Source organism: Schistocerca gregaria, chromosome 2 (genome assembly GCF_023897955.1).
Source record: "Schistocerca gregaria isolate iqSchGreg1 chromosome 2, iqSchGreg1.2, whole genome shotgun sequence".
In the NCBI taxonomy this organism is placed as follows: Eukaryota; Metazoa; Arthropoda; class Insecta; order Orthoptera; family Acrididae; genus Schistocerca; species Schistocerca gregaria.
In genome coordinates, this window is record NC_064921.1 from 620,707,653 (window position 1) to 620,729,866 (window position 22,214).

At 42.5% G+C, this 22,214-nt stretch overlaps 1 protein-coding gene across 1 annotated transcript in view; it reads right to left on the reverse strand.

The window, feature by feature from the left end:
• The window catches only part of LOC126334605 (uncharacterized transporter slc-17.2-like), a 285,173-nt gene extending 263,302 nt beyond the window's left edge, over positions 1–21,871 (reverse strand). The window contains exon 1 of the mRNA XM_049997008.1: positions 21,790–21,871. Within this exon, the coding sequence (XP_049852965.1) occupies positions 21,790–21,802 (13 nt within the window). The 5' untranslated portion in view covers positions 21,803–21,871. The remainder of the gene's footprint in view (positions 1–21,789) is intronic.
• Between the last annotated feature and the right edge of the window lie 343 nt (positions 21,872–22,214).

Consider the following 22,214-nt stretch of genomic DNA (forward strand, 5'->3'; position numbering starts at 1 on the left):
GTTAGGTTTAAGTAGTTCTAAGTTCTAGGGGACTGATGACCACAGATGTTAAGTCCCATAGTGCTCAGAGCCATTTGAACCATTTTTGAAAATAAATAGGTGCATTTTCAGCAGAATACTTTTTAGATACTAAATGAAGCAGAGGTGACACATGTTTTTGACTGGTCACCACGCAAGTGTGGGCGTGAAGGGGCTCCGCTTAATATTTACAAAAAGTGTGAGCTTCAGTTTAGAACACTAATTTTTTCCCAGCGCTTAGAATTTCCTCTACACCTGCACTGCACAGCTACTGGCCAAGGTATTCTGCGCAGACTCTACCACTGCTCTGTACTCCACGGTAGGGTTTCCCAAACTGTGTTCCACGCAACTCTAGTGTTCCGTGGGAAGTGAATGAGTGCTTCAAAAACATGTTCAAACGTGTGTGAAATCTTATGGGACCTAACTCCTAAGGTCATCAGTCCCTAAGCTTACACACTACTTAATCTAAATTATCCTAAGGACAAACACACGCACACATGTCCGAGGGAGGACTCGAACCTCCGCCGGGACCAGCCGCACAGTGAGTGCTTCACCAAAAACTGTTAATAATAAGGCGTTCTTCCCGAATTTTTGATGATACTACTTAAAAATAAATATTATGATATCTGTGTTATTAATTATGATTTGATATTGAAGTAATCGCTGAATAAAACAAATTTTCTTGCTTTTCAATAATTTTATTAACCATCAAAATAGACAAGGTGTTCCATCAAAGTACCAGGATTCTGAAAGTATTCCATCAAAGGAAAACTTTGGGTACCCCTGCGTTGTAGAAGCCACATCTCTACACTTGCATCTCTGCCCATCGCCCCCTTGCGGCGCATTCATTAGCATGGATAAAGGGGCACCAGCCGCAGACGTTAGAAGCTTAGCCAAAGAATCGTAGTGCACAATCATATGTACAAACGGTAAGGCACGACTGTGCCAAAGAGGTAATGCATCGTGCTCGACAACATGGCATCTTTCAGGCTCGTAGAGAATATTTTCTTGTGCGGGTGGTGTTCATATGAAATGACGTGGAGCACATGTTACTGGGATATATCGCAGCAATCAAATCGTGTGCAGCAGATGCTCACCTACCGCAACATCGCAGATAACCTGTAACTTCATTAGCACATGTACCGTCCCTTTGTCCCCGAATTGTCTGAATGGGCTGAGTGACTCTATATCGACATGGAAATGCGTAAGTGCTCTCCCCCTCACCACCAAAAAACGCAATTCCACAGTCCTACTGAGCAAATCTGAAAATCTGGGTAGCCAAGGGGCGAAACGTGTGCACCTTGTTACAGTCAGCGTAAAGTCCAAGCAGGATATGGTGGCAGATGCACAGTGGCCAATTTTCGTCAGAAGCGTTGTGCGAGTTCATTCGTTTCTTCGGAAGAGGCCGCTGTTAGCTGCTTTCGGTCGGTCGGTGACGACAGAATGGAGGCACACGCGCTGCAGTCTTTCTCAAACGATTTCACGGAAACTATTCGGTAAACAAAATTCATTTTTGCATTATTTATAGCTTTGTGTATCAGCTTCATGATGACGTGCCCATTATTTCGTTAATTGTCATAGTTATTGTGATATTCACTTGTAAGTAAGACACTGCGCGCAATTCGATAAAGTTTGCAATGAAAAATGGAGTCGCTATTATTTTGCGTTTGGTGCAGATTACATAATATGTTGCCGCATATGAGATTTAACTAACATATTGGATTTTTCTTTACACTTGGGTGAAGACTCATTTGCGATCGCGCGCCCAAGCAATAAAGCCAGGATGAAATATCCACAACATTCCTCGTATTTCATAAATAGTTTGAGTTATCGAAATGAGATTTTGGGATATGAGAACACACGAAGAGGGGGTATTTTACCATATGGCTATTATGCAACACTTCATTATGTACCGTGTTATTCCACTGACTACAGACTTTTTCGGTGAAAGAGCAATTTTTCTACATATACTCTGCAATTCACACTTAAGTGCCTGGCAGAGGGTTCATCGAACCATTTTCATTCTACTTCTCAACCACTCCACTCTCGCATGGCGCGTGGGAAAAAGGAACACCAAAATCTTTCCATTCGACCTCTGATTTCTCTTATTTTATGATGCTGATTACTTCTCCCAACCTAGGTGGGTGTCTACAAAATATTTTCGTATTCAGAAGAGAAAGTTGGTGATTTAAATTTCGTAAATAGATCTGGCCACAAAGAAAACCGACTTTCTTTCAGTGACTGCCACCCCAACTCGCGTATCATATCAGTGACACTCTCAACCCTACTGCGCGATAACACGAAACGACCTGCCCTTCCTTGCACTTCTTCGATGTCCTCCGTCAATCCTGCCTGGTAAGGATCCCATACCGCGTAGCAATATTCCAGCAGAGGACGGACAAGTGTAATGTAGGCTGTCTCTTTGGTGGGTTTGTCGCATCTTCTAAGTGTTCTGCCAACAAAGCGCAGTCTTTGTTTCGCCTTCCCCACAATATTATTTATGTGGTCTTTCCAATTTAAGTTGCTCGTAATTGTAATTCCTCGGTATTTAGTCGCATTGACAGCCCTTAGATTTGTGCGATTTATCGTATATCCAAAATTTATCGGATTCCTTTTAGTACCCATGTGGATGACCTCGTACGTTTCTAAGTTTTGTGCCAATTTCCGCTTTTCGCGCCATACAGAAATTCTCTCTAGATAATTTTATAATTGGAATTGATCGTCTGATGATTTTACTAGAAGGTAAATTACAGCGTCATCTACAAACAATCTAAGGGGGCTGCTGAGATTATCACCTAGATCATTTATGTAAATCAGGAACAGCAGAAGGCCTATGACACTACCTTGCGGAAAGCCAGATATCACTCCTGTTCTACTCGATGATTTACCGTCTATCACTACGAACTGTGACCTCTCTGAGAGGAAATCACAAATCCAGTCACACAACTGAGACGATACTCTATATGCACGCTAGTAGTCGCTTGTGAGGAACGGTATCAAAAGCCTTCTGGAAATCTAGGAATATGGAATCGATTTGAGATCCCTCATTACTTCATGGGAATAAAGAGCTAGCTGTGCTGGACAAGAACGATATATTTAAGGGCGGTCAGTAGCTACAGAAATGAGAAATTCCGTTTGTTTGGAACAACATAAGTCAAAGCATTACACGCTTATTTTTGTACTGAGGATGTTTTTCATGAGCTATTGACATTACACTTCATCAGTGCTTTACTTAATAAACTTAATATACCACCATTTCAGAATACTCTTGCAATCACATCTGCACGATATGTTAGTGAGGTGACACTGTATAAACTTCGCTATGTTTTAGCAAAAGAAGCAAATTTTAACATGGCAACAACTAAAATGTAGGGTTTACTCAAAATGTGCCACTCATGATGCTTTCTGAAAGTTACAAATGGTTAACAAGCTAAGAGGAAATAAATTACTGCTATTATTGCATTTGCAGTGGAATTCTTTTTAGATGATCTAACAAAAGCCGAAGTGGCAGTAGACCTTTTTGGATAGTCATCACGCAAGAATGGATGTGGAGGGGCTCCAGTTAATATTTACAAAAAGTGTAAGGGTAACATTCAGTTTAGAACGACAGCGCTCGGCATTGCCAGTACAGCGCCTGTCCACAACCCCCACCACTGCTGCTCTCCCCACACGTGCCCTGCCGACTACGCATCGGTGAGCCACATTATTCCACGTGCACTCTACGTTGTAGGCATCGGTTGAGAGGTCATTGGGCAGTGTATACCCACAGCTTTCAGTCCCTCATGAAATCAATATGACGTCTCACCGCAATGGACTAGGTGTCAGTGTGCGCTTCACACAACTGAGAAATTCAATTGCTCAGGGGTGTATGCTTGTTACATTATAACGTTAAACACAGTCATGTGGTACGCTGAAATGTCATTTCAACATACATTTGTGATACACACTTGAACAGCTTTCGTACAGCATTGTGGAACACAACGACAATAATAACTTTGAGACAAAGTAATTGACAACAGAGTGCTGTACATATTTCCACATGGAAATTACCTGTGATTTAACGTTCTTGCGTATTCGCACACAGCAGACAGCAACATGTTTAAGCAAGGGCTGACGTGAAAAAGAAAAGAACATGGTAGGATGTGGAAGGTGGGTCAATGGAGGAGGAAAGTTCTCCTCAAATATTATTCACAGTTCAACGTGCGAAGGGACAACAATCGATGTTTATTTCGTCGAGCCGGGGAGCCGCTTTATTATCTAAAAACCGCCCTTTATAGGTATGCAGCGGTACAATAAAATATCTTTCCACAGAGCCGCTATATCTGTAGGTCGATGTCTGTCTTCCCACGTGTTTTTGTTGGTGTGCTAGTCTCTTCAGATGTTACTGATGCTAATTTGCGTTCTTACGTGGGCACAGAAAGTGAAAGATTCATCGCACAATACGGCAGCGTTCGATCACACGGATTAGTACTGTCGCGAGACTATGGCCCTCTAGCGGCTGTATTGCCAGAAGAAAAGCATTTGTTTCCAGTTGAGATCACGAACGCCACAAAGTCAATGTGACAAATTGCTGCATGGTGACGTTGCTTGTGTTGGTCAAGTCGAGAGCGCGATATTGTATGTCTTGTCTAACCAGCGACGCAATGACGATGTGCCAAACTACATACCGCCAAATGGAGTAAAACTGCCGCTTTAAGGAGAAATGACAATTTTAACTTTTTTAGTGCATTAAAACTTTTTTCCTGAGACTGGCATAAAACAACTGATGTGCCTAATCTTAACGTATGTTGTGCAATGACCCTTCACAACGCCAACTGCAGCCATAACAAAACTTAATCTGTTATACTACTCTTTATAGGCACATAAATAAAACACAACAAATTATTGCTGGACTCGGGGTGAAACTGACCGCTTTTTCTTCAGCTGTAATGAAAAAACATTCCTGAATGCAGCAAGAATGTGGGCTAATGAAGGCAGCAACAATGTGACATATGGTTACAGAAACAACTGCCCATAACGGTCTACTGGTGGAGAGATGAAGTCACTGTTGCCAGTGTCAACGTCTTATGAATTTGTCACGGAAGCCACAGGTCTCTTGTAGATCGTTAAGAGTCGTTAGTGTGAAACTGCCGCGTGTGTACAAACGTAAACAGTATGGACTGAAGAGAGATAACCTGGATGTTATAGAACCGTGTTTCGCACAAGTTTTAAATAGAAAAAGCACTGACAGGGCTAGCTGAGTGTATAAAATTCCCAAAGGAACCATGATAAGGGTAGGTGAAATTGACCGAGGATCTATGATGAGATAATTGTCGATTGTTTAAGTCTCTATGCTGAAATTTTATCAATAATTGAAAAATACAGTGTGTCCTGTCTTTGGGAATTTTACACACTCAACTAGCCCTGTCGGGTATATAATAGGGTGTTACAAAAAGGTACGGCCAAACTTTCAGGAAACATTACTCACACACAAAGAGAGAAAATATGTTATGAGAACACTTGTCGGGAAACGCTGACTTTCCATGTTAGAGCTCATTTTATTACTTCTCTTCAAATCACATTAATCATGGAATGGAAACACACAGCAACAGAACGTACCAGCGTGACTTCAAACACTTTGTTACAGGAAATGTTCAAAATGTCCTCCGTTAGCGAGGATACATGCATCCATCCTCCGTCGCATGGAATCCCTGATGCGTGATGCAGCCCTGGAGAATGGCGTATTGTATCACAGCCGTCCACAATACGAGCACGAAGAGTCTCTACATTTGGTACTGGGGTTGCGTAGACAAGAGCTTTCAAATGCCCCCATAAATGAAAGTCAAGAGGGTTAAGGTCAGGAGAGCGTGGAGGCCATAGAATTGTTCCGCCTCTACCAATCCATCGGTCACCGAATCTGTTGTTGAGAAGCGTACGAACACTTCGACTGAAATGTGCAGGAGCTCCATCATGGATGAACCAAATGTTGTGTCGTACTTGTAAAGGCACATGTTCTAGCAGCACAGGTAGAATATCCCGTATGAAATCATGATAACGTGCTCCATTGAGCGTAGGTGGAAGAACATGTGGCCCAATCAAGACATGACCAACAATGCCTGCCCAAACGTTCACAGAAAATCTGTGTTGATGACGTGATTGCACAATTGCGTGCGGATTCTCGTCAGCCCACACATGTTGATTGTGAAAATTTACAATTTGATCACGTTGGAATGAAGCCTCATCCGTAAAGAGAACATTTGCACTGATATGAGGATTGACACATTGTTGGATGAACCGTTCGCAGAAGTGTACCCGTGGAGGCCAATCAGCTGCTGATAGTGCCTGCACACGCTGTACATGGTACGGAGACAACTGGTTCTCCCGTAGCACTCTCCATACAGTGACGTGGTCAACGGTACCTTGTACAGCAGCAACTTCTCTGACGCTGACATTAAGGTTATCGTCAACTGCACGAAGAATTGCCTCGTCCATTGCAGGTGTCCTCGTCGTTCTAGGTCTTCCCCAGTCGCGAGTCATAGGCTGGAATATTCCGTGCTACCTAAGACGCTGATCAATTGCTTCGAACGTCTTCCTGTTGGGACACCTTCGTTCTGGAAATCTGTCTCGATACAAACGTATCGCGCCACGGCTATTGCCCCGTGCTAATCCATACATCAAATGGGCATCTGCCAACTCCGCATTTGTAAACATTGCACTGACTGCACAACGACGTACGTGATGAACACTAACCTGTTGATGCTACGTACCGATGTGCTTGATGCTGGTACTGTAGAGCAACGAGTGGCATGTCAACACAAGCACCGAAGTCAACATTACCTTCCTTCAATTGTGCCAACTGGCGGTGAATCGAGGAAGTACAGTACATATTGACGAAACTAAAATGAGCTCTAACATGGAAATTAAGCGTTTCCGGACACATGTCCACATAACATCTTTTCTTTATTTGTGTGTGAGTAATGTTTCCTGAAAGTTTGGCCGTACCTTTATAGACCTAGAACTATAAATTTGCCTACACAGTACACGTGCAGATTTCTAATAAACAAACACACGTTTGAATCAGGAGTAAATTAATTCGATTATTTCAAAAATAAATTTATCTCTCTGGAGGAAAGAGAACGAACAGTTGGTGACGGCTAACCTTCGGTAGCATGCAGTTGTTCCGAAGCTTCCGAAATGGTCTGGCTGAATTAAGTTTGATTAGATGATGATTACGATAATCGAAACAGGCCAAGAAAGGAAAAGAAACCTGGAATTTAGACTTACTATTTATTCTTATAATACGAATCGAGTGCCATCTTTTTCTTTTTTTCATTTTTTTTCAAGCATTGCTAAGTTAGAATGTATAGTCTTTGTAGGAAACTGTTTAAATGGATTACACGAGTTCTATATTGTTGCCAAGTTTCATCTCGTGGGCGTAGAACTTTTTGAATTAACATTATACACGGTTTTCCAGCCGCAATGGTCGGTTTTAGGGATATGACAAGAACCATCATTTGAAGCAAAAGTTTCATATGGACATGTGCACTATTCCGAACGATTTCCGAGATACAACACACTTAATGTCGTGTGCTGGTAGTATGACTACATTGCACCATTTCAGCAATGTTGCTGTTCCTGCACAGGTTGTTAAACTACGCATTCATAAGGAAAATGAAAACTTGGAAGAACACTTGTTTCACGCGATGCACTAAAAACACTTGTAGACACTCGATGATCTGGAAAGCGTCGTCGATACTTTTCGACAGCAGCAGGAGTACTTTTATCGCAGAAGCCGTAATCATAATCCATATCTGCATACGAGATGTGCCGAGAAAGTTATGCTCCTCATTTTTTTTCTCAGACAACAATGCTACTAACGCGAAAAGTTACGTAAGTATTATTTGAAGTCTCCTGAGTGAGCGCGCCATGTTTCCGTCACTCCCACAGATAGCGTATCTGCAGGACAGTTTCAAAATGGTGTTTGTGGGTGATGTACGTTACAAGCAGCGTGCCGTCATTGAATTTCTCACTGTAGAGAATGAAACTGCGGGGAATATTCACAAACGCTTGTGAAAAGTCTATGGAGCATCTGATATCGACAGAAGTACAGTTAGTCGCTGGGCACGAAAAATATGATCATCAGAAGGTGGTTCGGCGGAGCTCCACGATTTGCACCGGTTGAGGAAACCATCCAAGGCTGTCACACCTGACATGTTGCAGGGAGCTGAGGTCATTCGCGAGGACAGACGCATTGCGACTCGGCAGCTGGCGCTGCATCTGTCAATCAGCAACGGCAGCGTGGATGCAATTACCCGCACTCTTGGATATTCAAAAGAGTGTGCAAGATGGGCCCCGCGTTGTCTTACGGTGGATCACAAATCGCACCAAAAAAAAAAAAGTCTTGATTTGTTGCAACGTTTTGGAACTGAAGGGGAGGCCTTCTTGTCTCGGATCGTGACAGGTGATGAAATCTGAGTTCACTATTTTGAGTCTAAAACAAAACGACAGTCGATGAATGGCGTCATTCCCATTTCAAAGCAGCTGCTTCCGCCGAAAAAGTCATGATCACCGTATACTGCGACTGTGAAGGTGTGATTCTCATTGATGTGATGACAAGAGGCGGTACCATTAATTCAGGAGCATATGACAACACATTAGCAACACTCAAGACGTACTTGAGGCGACTTCGGGGCTACAGCAACCCAGGAGATGTTTTGCTGCAACACGGTAACGCTCGGCCCCAAACAAGTCTGAGAACTGCTGAACACATCGCAAAACAGGGTTGGGCAGTGATACCTCATCCATCCTGCAGCCCTGACGTAGCCCCCTTGGACTCCCAGTTGTTTGGGACATTTAAGGATACCGTTCGTGGAAGACATTTTGAGGACGATGAGGAGTTGATTCACACAGTGAAGCACTCACTCCGCGATCACAACAAGGATTGGTACCGACACGGCATACACGCCCTTCTTTCGTGCTGGAGGAAGGCCATACAACGGGATGGAGATAACATGGAAAAATAGGGTGTTTAGATAAAACATCATTCATTCGTGTGTGTAATTCTCATTATGTTCAATAAAGAATAATTGAGAAAGAAATGCGGTGCCTTTCTTTTTGGGCAACCCTCGTATTTTTCATTAGTGCAGATGTGTGACATTTTACCAGCGTGTGTACAACGGATGCTTCTCTGAACACTCTCAGTCCCTCACACTACTTCACTAACGGCACACCACTGACAACTGCGCGTTCAACAGGCTAGTTTAGTGCCAGAAAGACATTTGGAGCAAACAGACATTGAACGCAACGAGGTGGGTTGTGCTATAATAAAATGACAAAGAGGGTGGGTGGGTATGACACGCACGTGCGCGCCATTAGCACAGAAACAAATTTACCTTAAATGTGTTCTGGCCCGGAAACCATTCAGAATACGGCATTATTACGTCCATATGAAATTTTTTTCTTCAAGTGGGCGTTCCTGCCAAATCCGTGAATATTGTCCATTTTCCTGGGACACCCTGTATATAAACTCATACTCCGTTCTAACATGCCGGCCCAACGGTACCGACCAGCCATCGTGTCATCCTCAGCCGATTGCCGTCACTGGAAGCGATTGTGGAGGGCCACGCGGTCAGCACACTGCTCTGCCCACCATTGTGTTTTCGTGACTAGAAACGTTACTCCTCAGTCAAGTAGCTCCTCAGTTAGCCTCACAAGGACTCAGTGCACCCTACTTGCCAACAGCGTTCACCAAACCCGGCTGGTGGCCTATCCAAGTGCTAGCCAATCCCAACAGCACTTAACTTCGGTGATCTCACGGGAACCGCCATGGGCATACGCTGTCTATACAGAGACAATACTGCATGCGCTTTAAGACAGGCAGCTAAACTTACATCATCCATATCCAGAAAGGATGATGTAAGTTGGGTTGCCTATCTTAAGGTACATTAAATATTTTCTGGGGCAGTTTTACTTTGCTCAACTTGCATAGACACACACACACACAGGGAAATGAGCCAAACCCGAATAAAATCTGTTTTTATGCGACTACTTTTGGGCTGGTGCACTGTCGCATTTTGTTTTCACTTCTCTATACCAGATCTATTTCCCATCTATACCTAGGAAAGAAAACAAACATGTAAACTAGACAAATTTAAATTTCTATCTGTTTAACAATTTGAGTAGTATTTTGTCATTTTTAATCAATCTGAACGTATTTTCTTCAAATCTACATCTACATCTACGCCTACATCCATACTCCTCAAGCCAGCTGACTGTGTGTGGTGGAGGGTACTTTGAGGACCTCTAACGATTCTCCCTTCTATTCCAGTCTCGTATTGTTCGTGGAAAGAAAGATTGTCGGTATGCCTCTGTGTGGGCTCTAATCTCTCTGATTTTATCCTCATGGTCTCTTCGCGAGATATACGTAGGAGGGAACAATATACTGCTTGACTTCTCGGTGAAGGTATGTTCTCGAAACTTCAACAAAAGCCCGTGTCGAGCTACTGAGCGTCTCTCCTGCAAAGTCTTCCACTGGGATTTATCTATCATCTCCGTGACGCTTTCGCGATAACTTAATGATCCTGTAACGAAGCGCGCTGCTCTCCATTGGATCTTCCCTATCTCCACTTGTCTGCTCAGTTACCTTCTCATGTAAGAAGTATGATTTATCTAGAGCTGGTTCTTTAACGGAGAAGATAAATTTCTACAAGCTGTATGGGGAAAGACCAATAAAGATGATATGGAAGTGTGCATAGCTTAGACAAGTAGAAATTTAGAGCTGCCTGAGGTAATCCCGTAACGTTTCTTCACGAAAAATATGTAGCTAAGAGCGTTAGAAATACGCCAGTGCTAGCTGTTCACCTGTATATCAATAATGTTCACTGACGTACCGATACACACCTCATTCTTACTACCACCTTCAGTATTGTCACATTTTAAATTAGAGTCGCGATACGGTCGACATTAGCTGACTAGACGTCCTATTAAGGCGAAAAAAGCTTATTAGGTGTCATTTACATAGAGAATAAGCAACAAATGTCATTTAAACTATAGAACAGAAAATGATTCTACAGCTCAATGGAGTTTGTTTATATTGACCTCATGATTTGACACGTCTGCCAAATCACACATTTCTCATACTACAGATTCCTTACGATGTCTATGTACCTTTGCCACTTGGTTATATGTGTTGGAACACAAATGCATTTTATTTCTTGTAGTGATCGGTATGAATAGCAAACTGTAAGCACTAAATGTAAACATAAAAGACGATTTCTTCATGATGATTAAGAACTCATAAAGCATCATAAATCTTCCCAAAGAACTATGTATTGTTAGATGTCGATTGAAGCTGTTGGTAACATTTCTGAAAATGTAACATTAAATGTAAAATTTATTCAAATGTTTTAGAGTTTACAAGCTATCTGTATGCTTATAGATGTTACGTAATCGGAATCACCCCCTGCACAACCGCAGGATGGGTATTTATGCCACACACGCATCTCTTTTTATTTACAGACTCATCTGAAATTATATTGTATACAAACTTCTGTATCTGGTTACTTTAAGTAATGTATTACACATATCTGTTTGTTTTGGTTTAGGGGTAGGGTGTCTCAGTTTCCGATTAATGTGTGGCTGTCTTACAACTTTTCTTATATTTTTGCACTGGCACTAGTAATTTTCTTGTCTTGCAGTGTAATAACTGGTCACTAGTTCCTCAGGGTATCATATTACTTGCATGGTGGAATATCAAACCATTCATGATGCTTTTAGAACTAACGAGCGAAACGTCTCCGTCGTGAATATATATTTCATTTTTCAGATGTATACATGACGATACCACTCAGTTATTATTAACGAATCGGGATCACAGGAGAATGTCACATGTACGCTGTTGACTATTATTTTATCGTTCAAATTTCTTAGTATTCAAACAACCATAACATCAAAGCCACTGAATGCTGTTGAAATGTTTACAAGAACTACTGACTCTCTCTCTCTCTCTCTCTCTCTCTACCTCTCCCTCTCCCTCTCCCTCCCTCCCTCCCTCCCTCCCTCATTCCCTTTCTCTCTCCCTTTCTATTGGCAACACGTTGATCTTCTATAGAATCCTGATGCGATACATCTTCTGGTACCAGTGTTTGCTACTACCGTTCTGAAAACAATAATACCGGTTTTTCTCGACGAACCATTTGAAACGCATATTTATAGCATTTTCTCATCGAACCCTATGACTTTGATACTTTCAAGCATTTGACGAATGCAAGAACTGAAAATGGCGCCAAAAAAAGATAGAATCTGGTCCTATTAAAAAGGAAGTCGTAACATTCTTACTTCGTTTGTAATCACATGCCATACAGCTGCCCGTCCGGAGACAAGCTGTGTCACCTACCAGTCTCAGAGACTCTGGACATAGAGATCTCGTGGAAAGTGAGAGGTCTCAACTGCACAGCTCCCTTCTGCCGTATGATTGCAGCCTGCAGCTCGCAGTACCCATAAACGACGCCATGTGAAAATTTTATCGGCAATAGGAGAACCATGCTGTTGCCTATATTGCCGTTACGTTGGGAGATATTTCGCTTAAAATTATGCGAACGCTCCCTAGTTCAAATATTGCTTACTATCCTCTTCTAGCATTTGAAGGTGAAAGGAATCTTTGGATGCAACTTATGTCTCTTTCTTTCGTCGCCTTTAGAGAATATTGAAACAATGTTTATAATTTATACGGTTTATTTGAATGAAATCATGACCGATTTCGGATTTATTTCAAATCCATCTACAGTTGGTTCTTGCAGATTCCCTTGTTTTCTTGTTGGAGCCTCGTTTTGTGTTTGTTATTGGTTTGCTGTCTCTAGGATGGACAGAAATTTCTTTTGTTCACACTTTGGTAAAATTTACGAGAGATTTAGTTCTTTTGACCTCTTATCAGAATCTTCAAGTTAGTAAAACATGACCTGTGGTGCAAACTTGTTGCATAATTCTGAGCGAAATAATCTCCCTCTATATTTTTTTACGAATTTTAAAATAAAACATTTCCTCACACAGAATTATACAGTACAGAAATTTGTACCACATTTCACATTTTACTAACTTTAAAACAATTTCATGAGTGTTGTGAAAGAGGTAAAAAAACTAAATCTCTTGTAAATCTTATCAAATTGTAACCAAAAAGTTTTCTGTCTATCCTAGAGCAGTGAACCAATAATGAATACAAAAAGTGGCCCCAGCAAAGGAACAAGAAAAACTGTAACAACCAACTGATGATGATGGATTTGTAACGTATTCGATATCAGTCGTGGTACGATTCAAATAAACCTTTTAAACCATACTTGTGACTGGATGCTGTTCAAATTATAAACCTTATAGAACTACAGCCTTGGTTCTCAGAAAGTCAACTTTCGACAAAACAGCTTATAGAGAAATAATTCCTAAAAGGCGAGAAAGATCTTAAAGAAAGTCGGCTTGGGGAGGGGGCCAAGGGGATCGCGGTGTCCATACCTCAGATTTATAGTATTACTCATACAAAACACTACAGAACACTTTGCGTATTATGACGTACTTAGAATCGTGCTTCAAGACATTATGAAATATTATAGGTATCCACTGTCATCCTGTCAAAACGAATACAGTGGTTAGTGAACACAGGTTTGTCGTAGCGAGACTGAATATCGTAACCCCCAAATCCTCCAAAAATAAACTAGAAACATACCTACTCAAAAAAGCAGATAAAAATTCACTTGACGCCTTCCTGAGAGACAATCTTCACTCTTTCCACATTAACAATGTAAGTGTAGACCAGATGTGGTTTGATTTCAAAGAAATAGTATCGTCAGCACTTGAGAGGTTTATACCAAATAAATTAACAAACGCCGAAGCTCATCTTCCTTGGTACGCAAACGGATCAGAACACTCTTGCAGAAACAACGAAACAAACATGCCAAATTTAAACTGACGCGAAATCTCCAAGACTGGCAATCTTTTACAGAAGCTCGAAATTTAGCGCAGATTTCCATGCAACATGCTTATAATAGTTTCCACAACGAAACTTTGTCTCGAACCCTGGCAGAAAATCAAAAGAGATTCTGATCGTACGTGAAGTATGCAAGCGGCAAGACACGATCAATACCTCCTCAACACAATAGCAATGGAAATACTATCCACGACAGTGCTGCCAAAGTATCAAGAACAGTGCCAACATGAGTAACCAGAAGTAGATATCAGCGGGTTAGTAAACCAACTTAAGTCACTTAACAAAAGGAAGTCTTCCGGTCCAGGCTGCATACCAGTTAGGTTCCTTTCAGAGAATGCTAATAATTAACAATCATATACAACCGTTCGCTCGATGAAAGATCGGTACCCTAAGACTGGAAACCTGCACAGGTCACACCAATATTCAAGAAAGGTAGCAGGTCCATATCATTAACGTCGATACGCAGCAGTGTTTCGGAACATATATTGTGTTCGAACATTATGAATTACATCGATGAGAACTGTCTATTGACACACAGTCAACACGGATTTCGAAAACATCTTTCTAGTGAGACACAACTAGCTCTTTACTCACATGAAGTATTGAGTTCTTTTGCAAGGGATTTCAAAGTGATTCCGATTTTTAGATTTCCAGAAGGGTTTTTAACACTGTGTCACACAATCGGCGTGTAGTAAAATTGCATGCTTATGGAATATCGTCTCAGTCATGAGACTGCATTCGTGAGTTCATGTCAGAGAGGTCACAGTTTGTAGTAATTGGCGGAAAGTCATCGAGTAAAACAGAAGTGATTTCTGGCGTTCCCCAAGGTAGTGTTATAGGCTCTTTGCTGTTCCTTATCTATGTAAACGATTTAGGAGACAATATGATCAGCCGTCTTAGGTTGTTTGCAGATGATGCTGTCGTTTATCGACTAATAAAGTCATCAGAAGATGAAACCACATTGAAAAATGATTTAGAAAAGATATATGTATGGTGCAAAAATTGGCAATTGACCGTAAATAACGAAAACTGTGATGTCATCCACATGAGTGCTGAAAGGAATCCGTTAAACTTCGGCTACACGATACATCAGTAAAATCTAAAGGCCTAAATTCAGCTAAATACCTAGGAATTACAATTACGAACAACTTAAATGGGAAGGAACGCACAGAAAATGTTATAGGGAAGGCTAACCAAAGACTGCGTTTTATTGGCAGGACACTTAAAAATGTCACAGATCCGCTAAAGAGACTGCCTACACTACGCTTGTCCGTCCTCTTTTACAACATTGTTGTGGAATCCTTACCAGATAGGACTGACGGAACACACTTAGGAAGTTCAAAGAAGGGCAGTACGTTCTGTATTATCGCGAAATAGGGGAGAGAGAGTCACTGAAATGATATAGGATTTGGGGTGGACATCCCTAAAACAAAGGCGTTTTTCGTTGCGGCAGAATCTTCTCACGACATTTCAATCACCATTTCTCTCCTCTGAATGCGAAAATATTTTGTGGACGCCGACCTAGATAGGGAGAAAAGTCCATAATAAAACAAGGAAAATCAGAGCTCGCACGGAATGCTACAGGTGTCCGTTTTTTCCGCGCGTTGTACGAGGTTGGAGTAATAGAGAATTATTGTGAAGGTAGTTCGATGAACACTGTGCCAGGTACTTGAATGTGATTTGCAGAGTATTCATGTAGATGTAGATGTCTTACGTGCATTTAAAATTCGTAAGTGGATGAGTACTGCGTAAGCGTATCAAAGGGAACTGAAAATGGTAGGAACAAAGAAAAAAATGGCTCTGAGCATATGGGACTTAACATCTGAGGCCATCAGTCCCCTAGACTTAGAACTACTTATACCTAACTAACCTAAGGCCATCACACACATCCATGCCCGAAGCAGGAATCTAACCTTCGACCGTAGCAGCAGCTCGGTTCCGGACGGAAGCGCTTAGAACCACTCGGTCACAACGGCCGGTGAACAAAGAAACAAAGAAGAACAAGGAAAATCAGGAAGATGAGAAGTAATCAATGTCGTTACAAAGACAACATAAGCTCGGAATTGACAGGATGTGAAAGGAAATGTTAGGGAAGAGGTAGTACATTCAGTACACTCCGATATTCGTCCTGTTATAGACCCTAGGAGAATGCTGAACTCGTGATAACAGGATCATTGTTGAAACTTCCTGGCAGATTAAAACTGTGTGCTGATATATCAGCGCACACTCCGCTGCAGAGTGAAAATCTCATTCTGGAAACATCCCCCAGGCTGTGGCTAAGCCATGTCTCCACAATATCCTTTCTTTCAGGAGTGCTAGTTCTGCAAGGTTCGCAGGCTAGCTTCTGTTAAGTTTGGAAGGTAGGAAACGAGATACTGGCAGAAGTAAAGCTGTGAGTACCGGGCGTGGGTCGTGCTTGGATAGCTCATTCGATAGAGCACTTGCCCTCGAAAGGCAAAGGTCCCGAGTTCGAGTCTCGGTCCAGCACACAGTTTTAATCTGCCGGGAAGTTTCATATCAGCGCACACTCCGCTGCAGAGTGAAAATCTCATTCAGGATCATGGTTATTATCCTGTTGAAACAATTCAGAGCCGTGCTGCAATATTTGTTACAAGCAGGTTCGATCAGCACGAGATTATATGGAGATGTTTCGTGGACTCAAATTGGAATCCCTGGAGGGAAAACAAGTTGTTTCTGAGGAACACTGCTGAGGAAATTTGGAGAATCAGTATTTGCGACTGAGTGAATAACGATTCTAATGCTGCCAACGTACGTTCTAACACAAAAAGAAAAGACGAATCTCGAAGGAATTATCCGAATGAGACGGAAATCGGTATATCTGATGTACATGTACAGACGAACATACGATTAGAATGCTAGAAAAAAATGGATAATTTATTCAAGAGAAAGAGCTCTACAATTTGCGCAGGTCAGTAACCCGCTGGTCCACTTCTGACACTTGTTAGCAGTTATTCGACTTGACACTGATTGACAGACTTGTTAGATGTCCTCCTGAGCGATCGCATGCCCAGTTAGCGTGCTAGATCGTCAGAGTTCCTAGATAATTCGAGGACCCTTCCCATAATGCTCCAAACGTTCTCAATTGGATAGATATACGACAACCTTTCTGGCCAAGGATTTGGCAAGCACGAAAATAAACAGCACAACATCTCGCCGTGTGTTGGAGGGCATTATGTTGCTGAAACGTAAGCCCAGGATGGCTTGCCAAGAAGAGCAACAAAACTGGGGGTAGAATATCGTCGACGTACCGCTGTGCTGTAAGGATGCTGCGGATGACAATGCTACGAAAAATGTGTCATTCCAGACTAGCACTCCCGGTTATCGGGCCGTATGGCGGGCAACAGTCAGGATGGTATCCCAACGCTGTCTGGGGCGTTTCTAGACTCGTCTTCGCTGGGCATGGGTGCTCTGTTCAAACCGTGACTCATCACTGAAGACAGTTCTACTCCAGTCAATGAGATTTGGGGTTGAAGACATCCTGAATCATCGAGGAATCGTCAATGTGGTAACTAACGGAAGGGTGGAGGGAAAAAATTGTAGAGGAAGACCAGTTCGAATGTTATGAACAGGTTCAAATGGATTTAGGTTGGAGCAGTTATTCGAAGATGAAGAAACTTGCACAGGATAGAGTGAAGTGGAGAACTTCATCAGACAAGTCTTCGGACTGAAGACCACAACAACAGCATCGACTGTAATATACACTGAGGAGACAAAAGTCGTTTGATGTCTCATAATATCGTGTCCGACATCCTTTTGTCCAGTGTAGAGCAGCAACTCGACGTGTCATGGGCTCAACAAGTCGTTGGAAGTCCTCTGTAGAAATACTGAATCGCGCTGCCTCTATAGCCGTCCATAAGTCGAAAGTGTCGTCGGTGAAGGATTTTGTGCACGAACTGACCTCTCGATTATGTCCCTTGATTGTTCGATGGGATTCATCTCGGACGATCTGGGTGCCCAAATCTTTCGCTCGAATGATCAGAATGTTCTTCAAACCAATCACAAACAATTGTGGCCCGGTGACACAGTACAGAGTCATCCATAAAAATTCCATTCTTGTTTGAATGCACGACGTCCATGAATGGCTGCAAACGATTTCCAAGTAGCCGGACATAACTATTCACGGTCAGTTGTCGGTTCAGCTGGACCAGAGGACCTCGTCTGTTCCTTATAAACACAAATGGCTCTGAGCACTATGGGACTTAACATCTGTGGTCATCAGTCCCCGAGAACTTAGAACTACTTAAACCTAACTAACCTAAGAACATCACACACATCCATGCCCGAGGCAGGATTCAAACCTGCGACCGTAGCGGTCACGCGGTTGCTGACTGAAGCGCCTAGAATCTCACGGCCACACCGGCCGGCTTTATAAACACAGCCCACACCATTATAGAGCCACCATCAAATTGCAAAGTGTCTTGTTGTCGACTTAGGTCACGGGTTTGTGGGTCTACTCTGCACTCGAACCCTACCATCAGCTCTTAGCAACTTAAAGGCCACGGTTTTCCAGTACCGATATTGTCACAAGTCCAGTAAAGGCGCTGCAAGCGATGTTGTGCTGCTAGCAAAGGCCATAGTATCGGCCGCCTGGTTCCATGTCCCGTAACATCAGATTTCGCCACACTGCCCCAACTGATACGTTCGTCGTCCAGCCCACATTTATTTCTGCGGTTATTTCACGCAGTGTTGCTTGTCTATTAGCACTGACGGCTCTGCGCAAACGCTGCTCCCCTCGGATGTTAAGTGAAGGCCGTCGACGACTGTATTGCCCGCGGTGAGAGGTAACGCCTGAAATTTGGTATTGTCGGCAGACTCTTGTCACTGTGAATGTCGGAATATTGAATTCTCTAACGATTTCCGAAATGAAATGGCCCATGCTTCTAGCTCCAACTACCATTCCGCTTTCAAAGCCTGTTAATTTCCGTCGTGCGGCCACAATCAGATTTCGAAATTTGTGATAAGTTCCTATGGGACCAAACTGCTAAGCTCATCGGTCCCTAGGCTTACACACTACTTAATCTAACTTATACTAAGGACAACACACACACCCATGCCCGAGAGAGGGGGCAGCAGCGAGAACCGTGGCAAGGCGTCTTAGACCGCAGGGCTACCCTGCGCGGTGGCCATGACGATGGAAACATTTTCGAATGTATCACCAAAGTACAAGTGACAGCTCCGCCGAAGCACTGACTTTTTACACATTATGGACGCGATACTACCGCCATCAGCATATGTGCATATCACTATCCCATACTTTTGTTGCCTCAATCTATGCTTGTTTAACTCGTTCAACTTCCTATTGTCTAATTCACGACAGAAATTGTCATACAAAAGAAAGTAGAAAGGTTTAATAACGTTTACGGAAGAATTCATGGAACCATCAAAGCTAAAGTAAGAAAGATAACTGGACTTAAGTTCTACAGAACTATTTCAGTACCCACTGTAATACAGAGACGTGTGTCGTGGACTGTAACAAAAAGTTATGAAGAAAGAATACAAACATTGGATATGCGATGCCTAAAAAGAGGGACTGGGTACACAGTATCCGATAGGAGGTGGGATAGTGACATCAGAGGTAGAACTGGGACAGAAAAGCTTAAGTGACAAAGTTAAAGAATACGAGAAAAACAGGAACGAGAATTTAACAAGAATGGGAGGAAATGAAGCTAGAAAAAATTATGAATTATTACCCATTGTGCAGGAGATGTTTAGGAAGATGGAGAAAAGATCAATAATTTCAACCAAGAAAATGTAACAGGCAAACGCCTAATACATGAAGAAAGAAAAAGAAGAACTTTATATTTCCGCAATACGTAAATCAGATGAGAAATCAAAGAATCTCTTACAGTTCAAACAGTATGGCCTGCGGGTTGAAATGTTTGAGAATTCACTAACAGCCATGCACTCATTATCACAGTAAAATACTTCGAAGTACAATAATATTACAACACCGGGCAGATATCACCATCCGAGAGTTGTTTGCACAGTTGAATTCAGTTTATCAGTGGATGCAGTGGCAACTCAGTGCCGCTGGCATGACAGGCTGGTAGTGGAGGATTTGTACCATTTGCTTTCATCCAAACAAGTGCATGTTCGATTAATACAGTGCAACGCTGTACCGAGCTGATAAGGGAAGTATCCTAAGTCTTTCGAAGATTACCAGTGGTATCGTCGAACTTCAAATGACTACCTGACAGTTGGACCAACTTCGAACAATTTGTAGACGCAACTCAATAGCGCTCTGAGATGTGCGTAATTACATGGAAACTTTGTCACACGAACAACAAAGCATTTCTCCGTCTTCTGATACAAGAATTCGAAGAAAATTCGTGATGTTTGGCTGTCACTACCGCTTGTGAGCAAATTCGAGTGCTTACCTGAAATCACAGACATACACTTTTACTGCTGTTGCATATAAACAGCAAATGAATTAATACGCAATAGTGATTCAATGTTCAACGGTAAAAACGATAAAGCCATCAGCAGACATTACTTCATACGAAATTTTAACAGTCGGCAAATCTCGAGGAAGAACAGCAGTTTTTGTCGTTAGCTGAAGCCAGTTTGTGAAAAATTGTGTCACGCTAATACCAAGAGGTCGATCACTCTCGTTAACTGTGCGCGGTGCACCATACTATTTCATGCGGCGACAGATTAATGACACTTTCCACAATTGCCCATGCGTTTTGTGGATGGACCCCCCAATTCACATCAATTATTATTCACAGAAACACAGCACTACGAAAGTCTTAAACTTCACGTCATGGCAACAGCAAGCGCTAACTATTGTTTGCATCCTTAATCATGTCCGAATAACTTTCACGGAACCTCATCAGACGCTGCACACTTTGCCGAAGAGCACGCGAACAGCTTCTGTGCGACAAATCTCTGTTTGTGAACGACAGCGACATCTCTGTGTCAAAACGCACACCAAATCAGCGACCATTTTTCACTCCGCTAAGCCCGTCGCGCGGCGAAAGTTACGTGTCAGATTTGGACATGTTTGCAAAAGGTCTTATATCAACGTGGAAACTTGTACAGCTCGTTGCGCTCATTTAAGACTCGTAAGTAACATACTACATATAAATGCCATTACTCTCTGTCAACATTGTCAACTGAAGGACATTTAAGTTCGAATTGTTTTCATTGCAATTGTGTTTAAACAAACATTTCTTCATCCAGCGGCATATTACGAACCTAAATGTTCAAGCAAAATGAATTTTCTATCTAATTTATTTCTCAGGGAACAGTAACTTGCTGGGAATTCATATTACCTTCAAAAGATTCATTACCTCTGCTACGAAAAAGAGTGGAGTTACGCAACCAGAATGCAAAATAATTTCTTAACTTACGTGACGGTTATTTAAAAGTGTATTATAATGAATATGCTTTCCATACATGTCAGGAGCATGCCGCAATAGCAGATTGACTGACTCCTTACAGACTGTCGTCGTCCTTTGCTACCAAACTATTGCAAACGAAAGTTCTATGAATGGCTTGTGGAGCGTCAACTTTAAGAGAAATATCTCTACTACAGCACATCATTCCTTGTCGGCCTGGACATGGATGAATGCGATCGCTACATTAATATCGGTAGCAAACTTCCGAAGACTTCATTGCATTCAATGTAATTCCAAAACCAGAAAAACTTATTATAAGTGAACTGGTAAGTTTTAAGAGGTGGTCTAGAAGCAAACAGTGGAAGTACACAGAACGTCGCGTGTATAGCGTGGCGTCGAGCGAAAACGCTAGACGCGGCAGCTGCACGCGGCGAGCGGTAGCGACGCGGCTGCACTCACCTTTGGAAGGCATGGTGCGGCAGACTGGGCGCCATCCACACTGCCCGCCCGTTCGTGCAAAGTCGCCGCCGGAGCGACGGAAGCGCCACAGCTCGCAGCGGCCGCTATCCACACTACTCGCCTGAGGGTCGCCGAGTATTGCGTGGGCTTCAGCGGTACAACTGCCAGTGAATAGTTTGATACTCAGTACTTGCAGAATGAACCTCACTCTGGAGCGGAATTCGAGCTGATGTGAAGCTACCTGACAGACTAAAACTGTGTGCCTAACCGGGACCAGGATTTCATCCAATGCCTTGCCTTTCGCGGACAATGCCCTTAGCGACTGAGCTATCAAGGCTTGCCTTCTGATTACTCCTCAAAGCTCTACTCCTGTCATTAACCCTCTGCTTGTTTTCAAACTTCACAGAAGCTCTCCTTTACAGCTT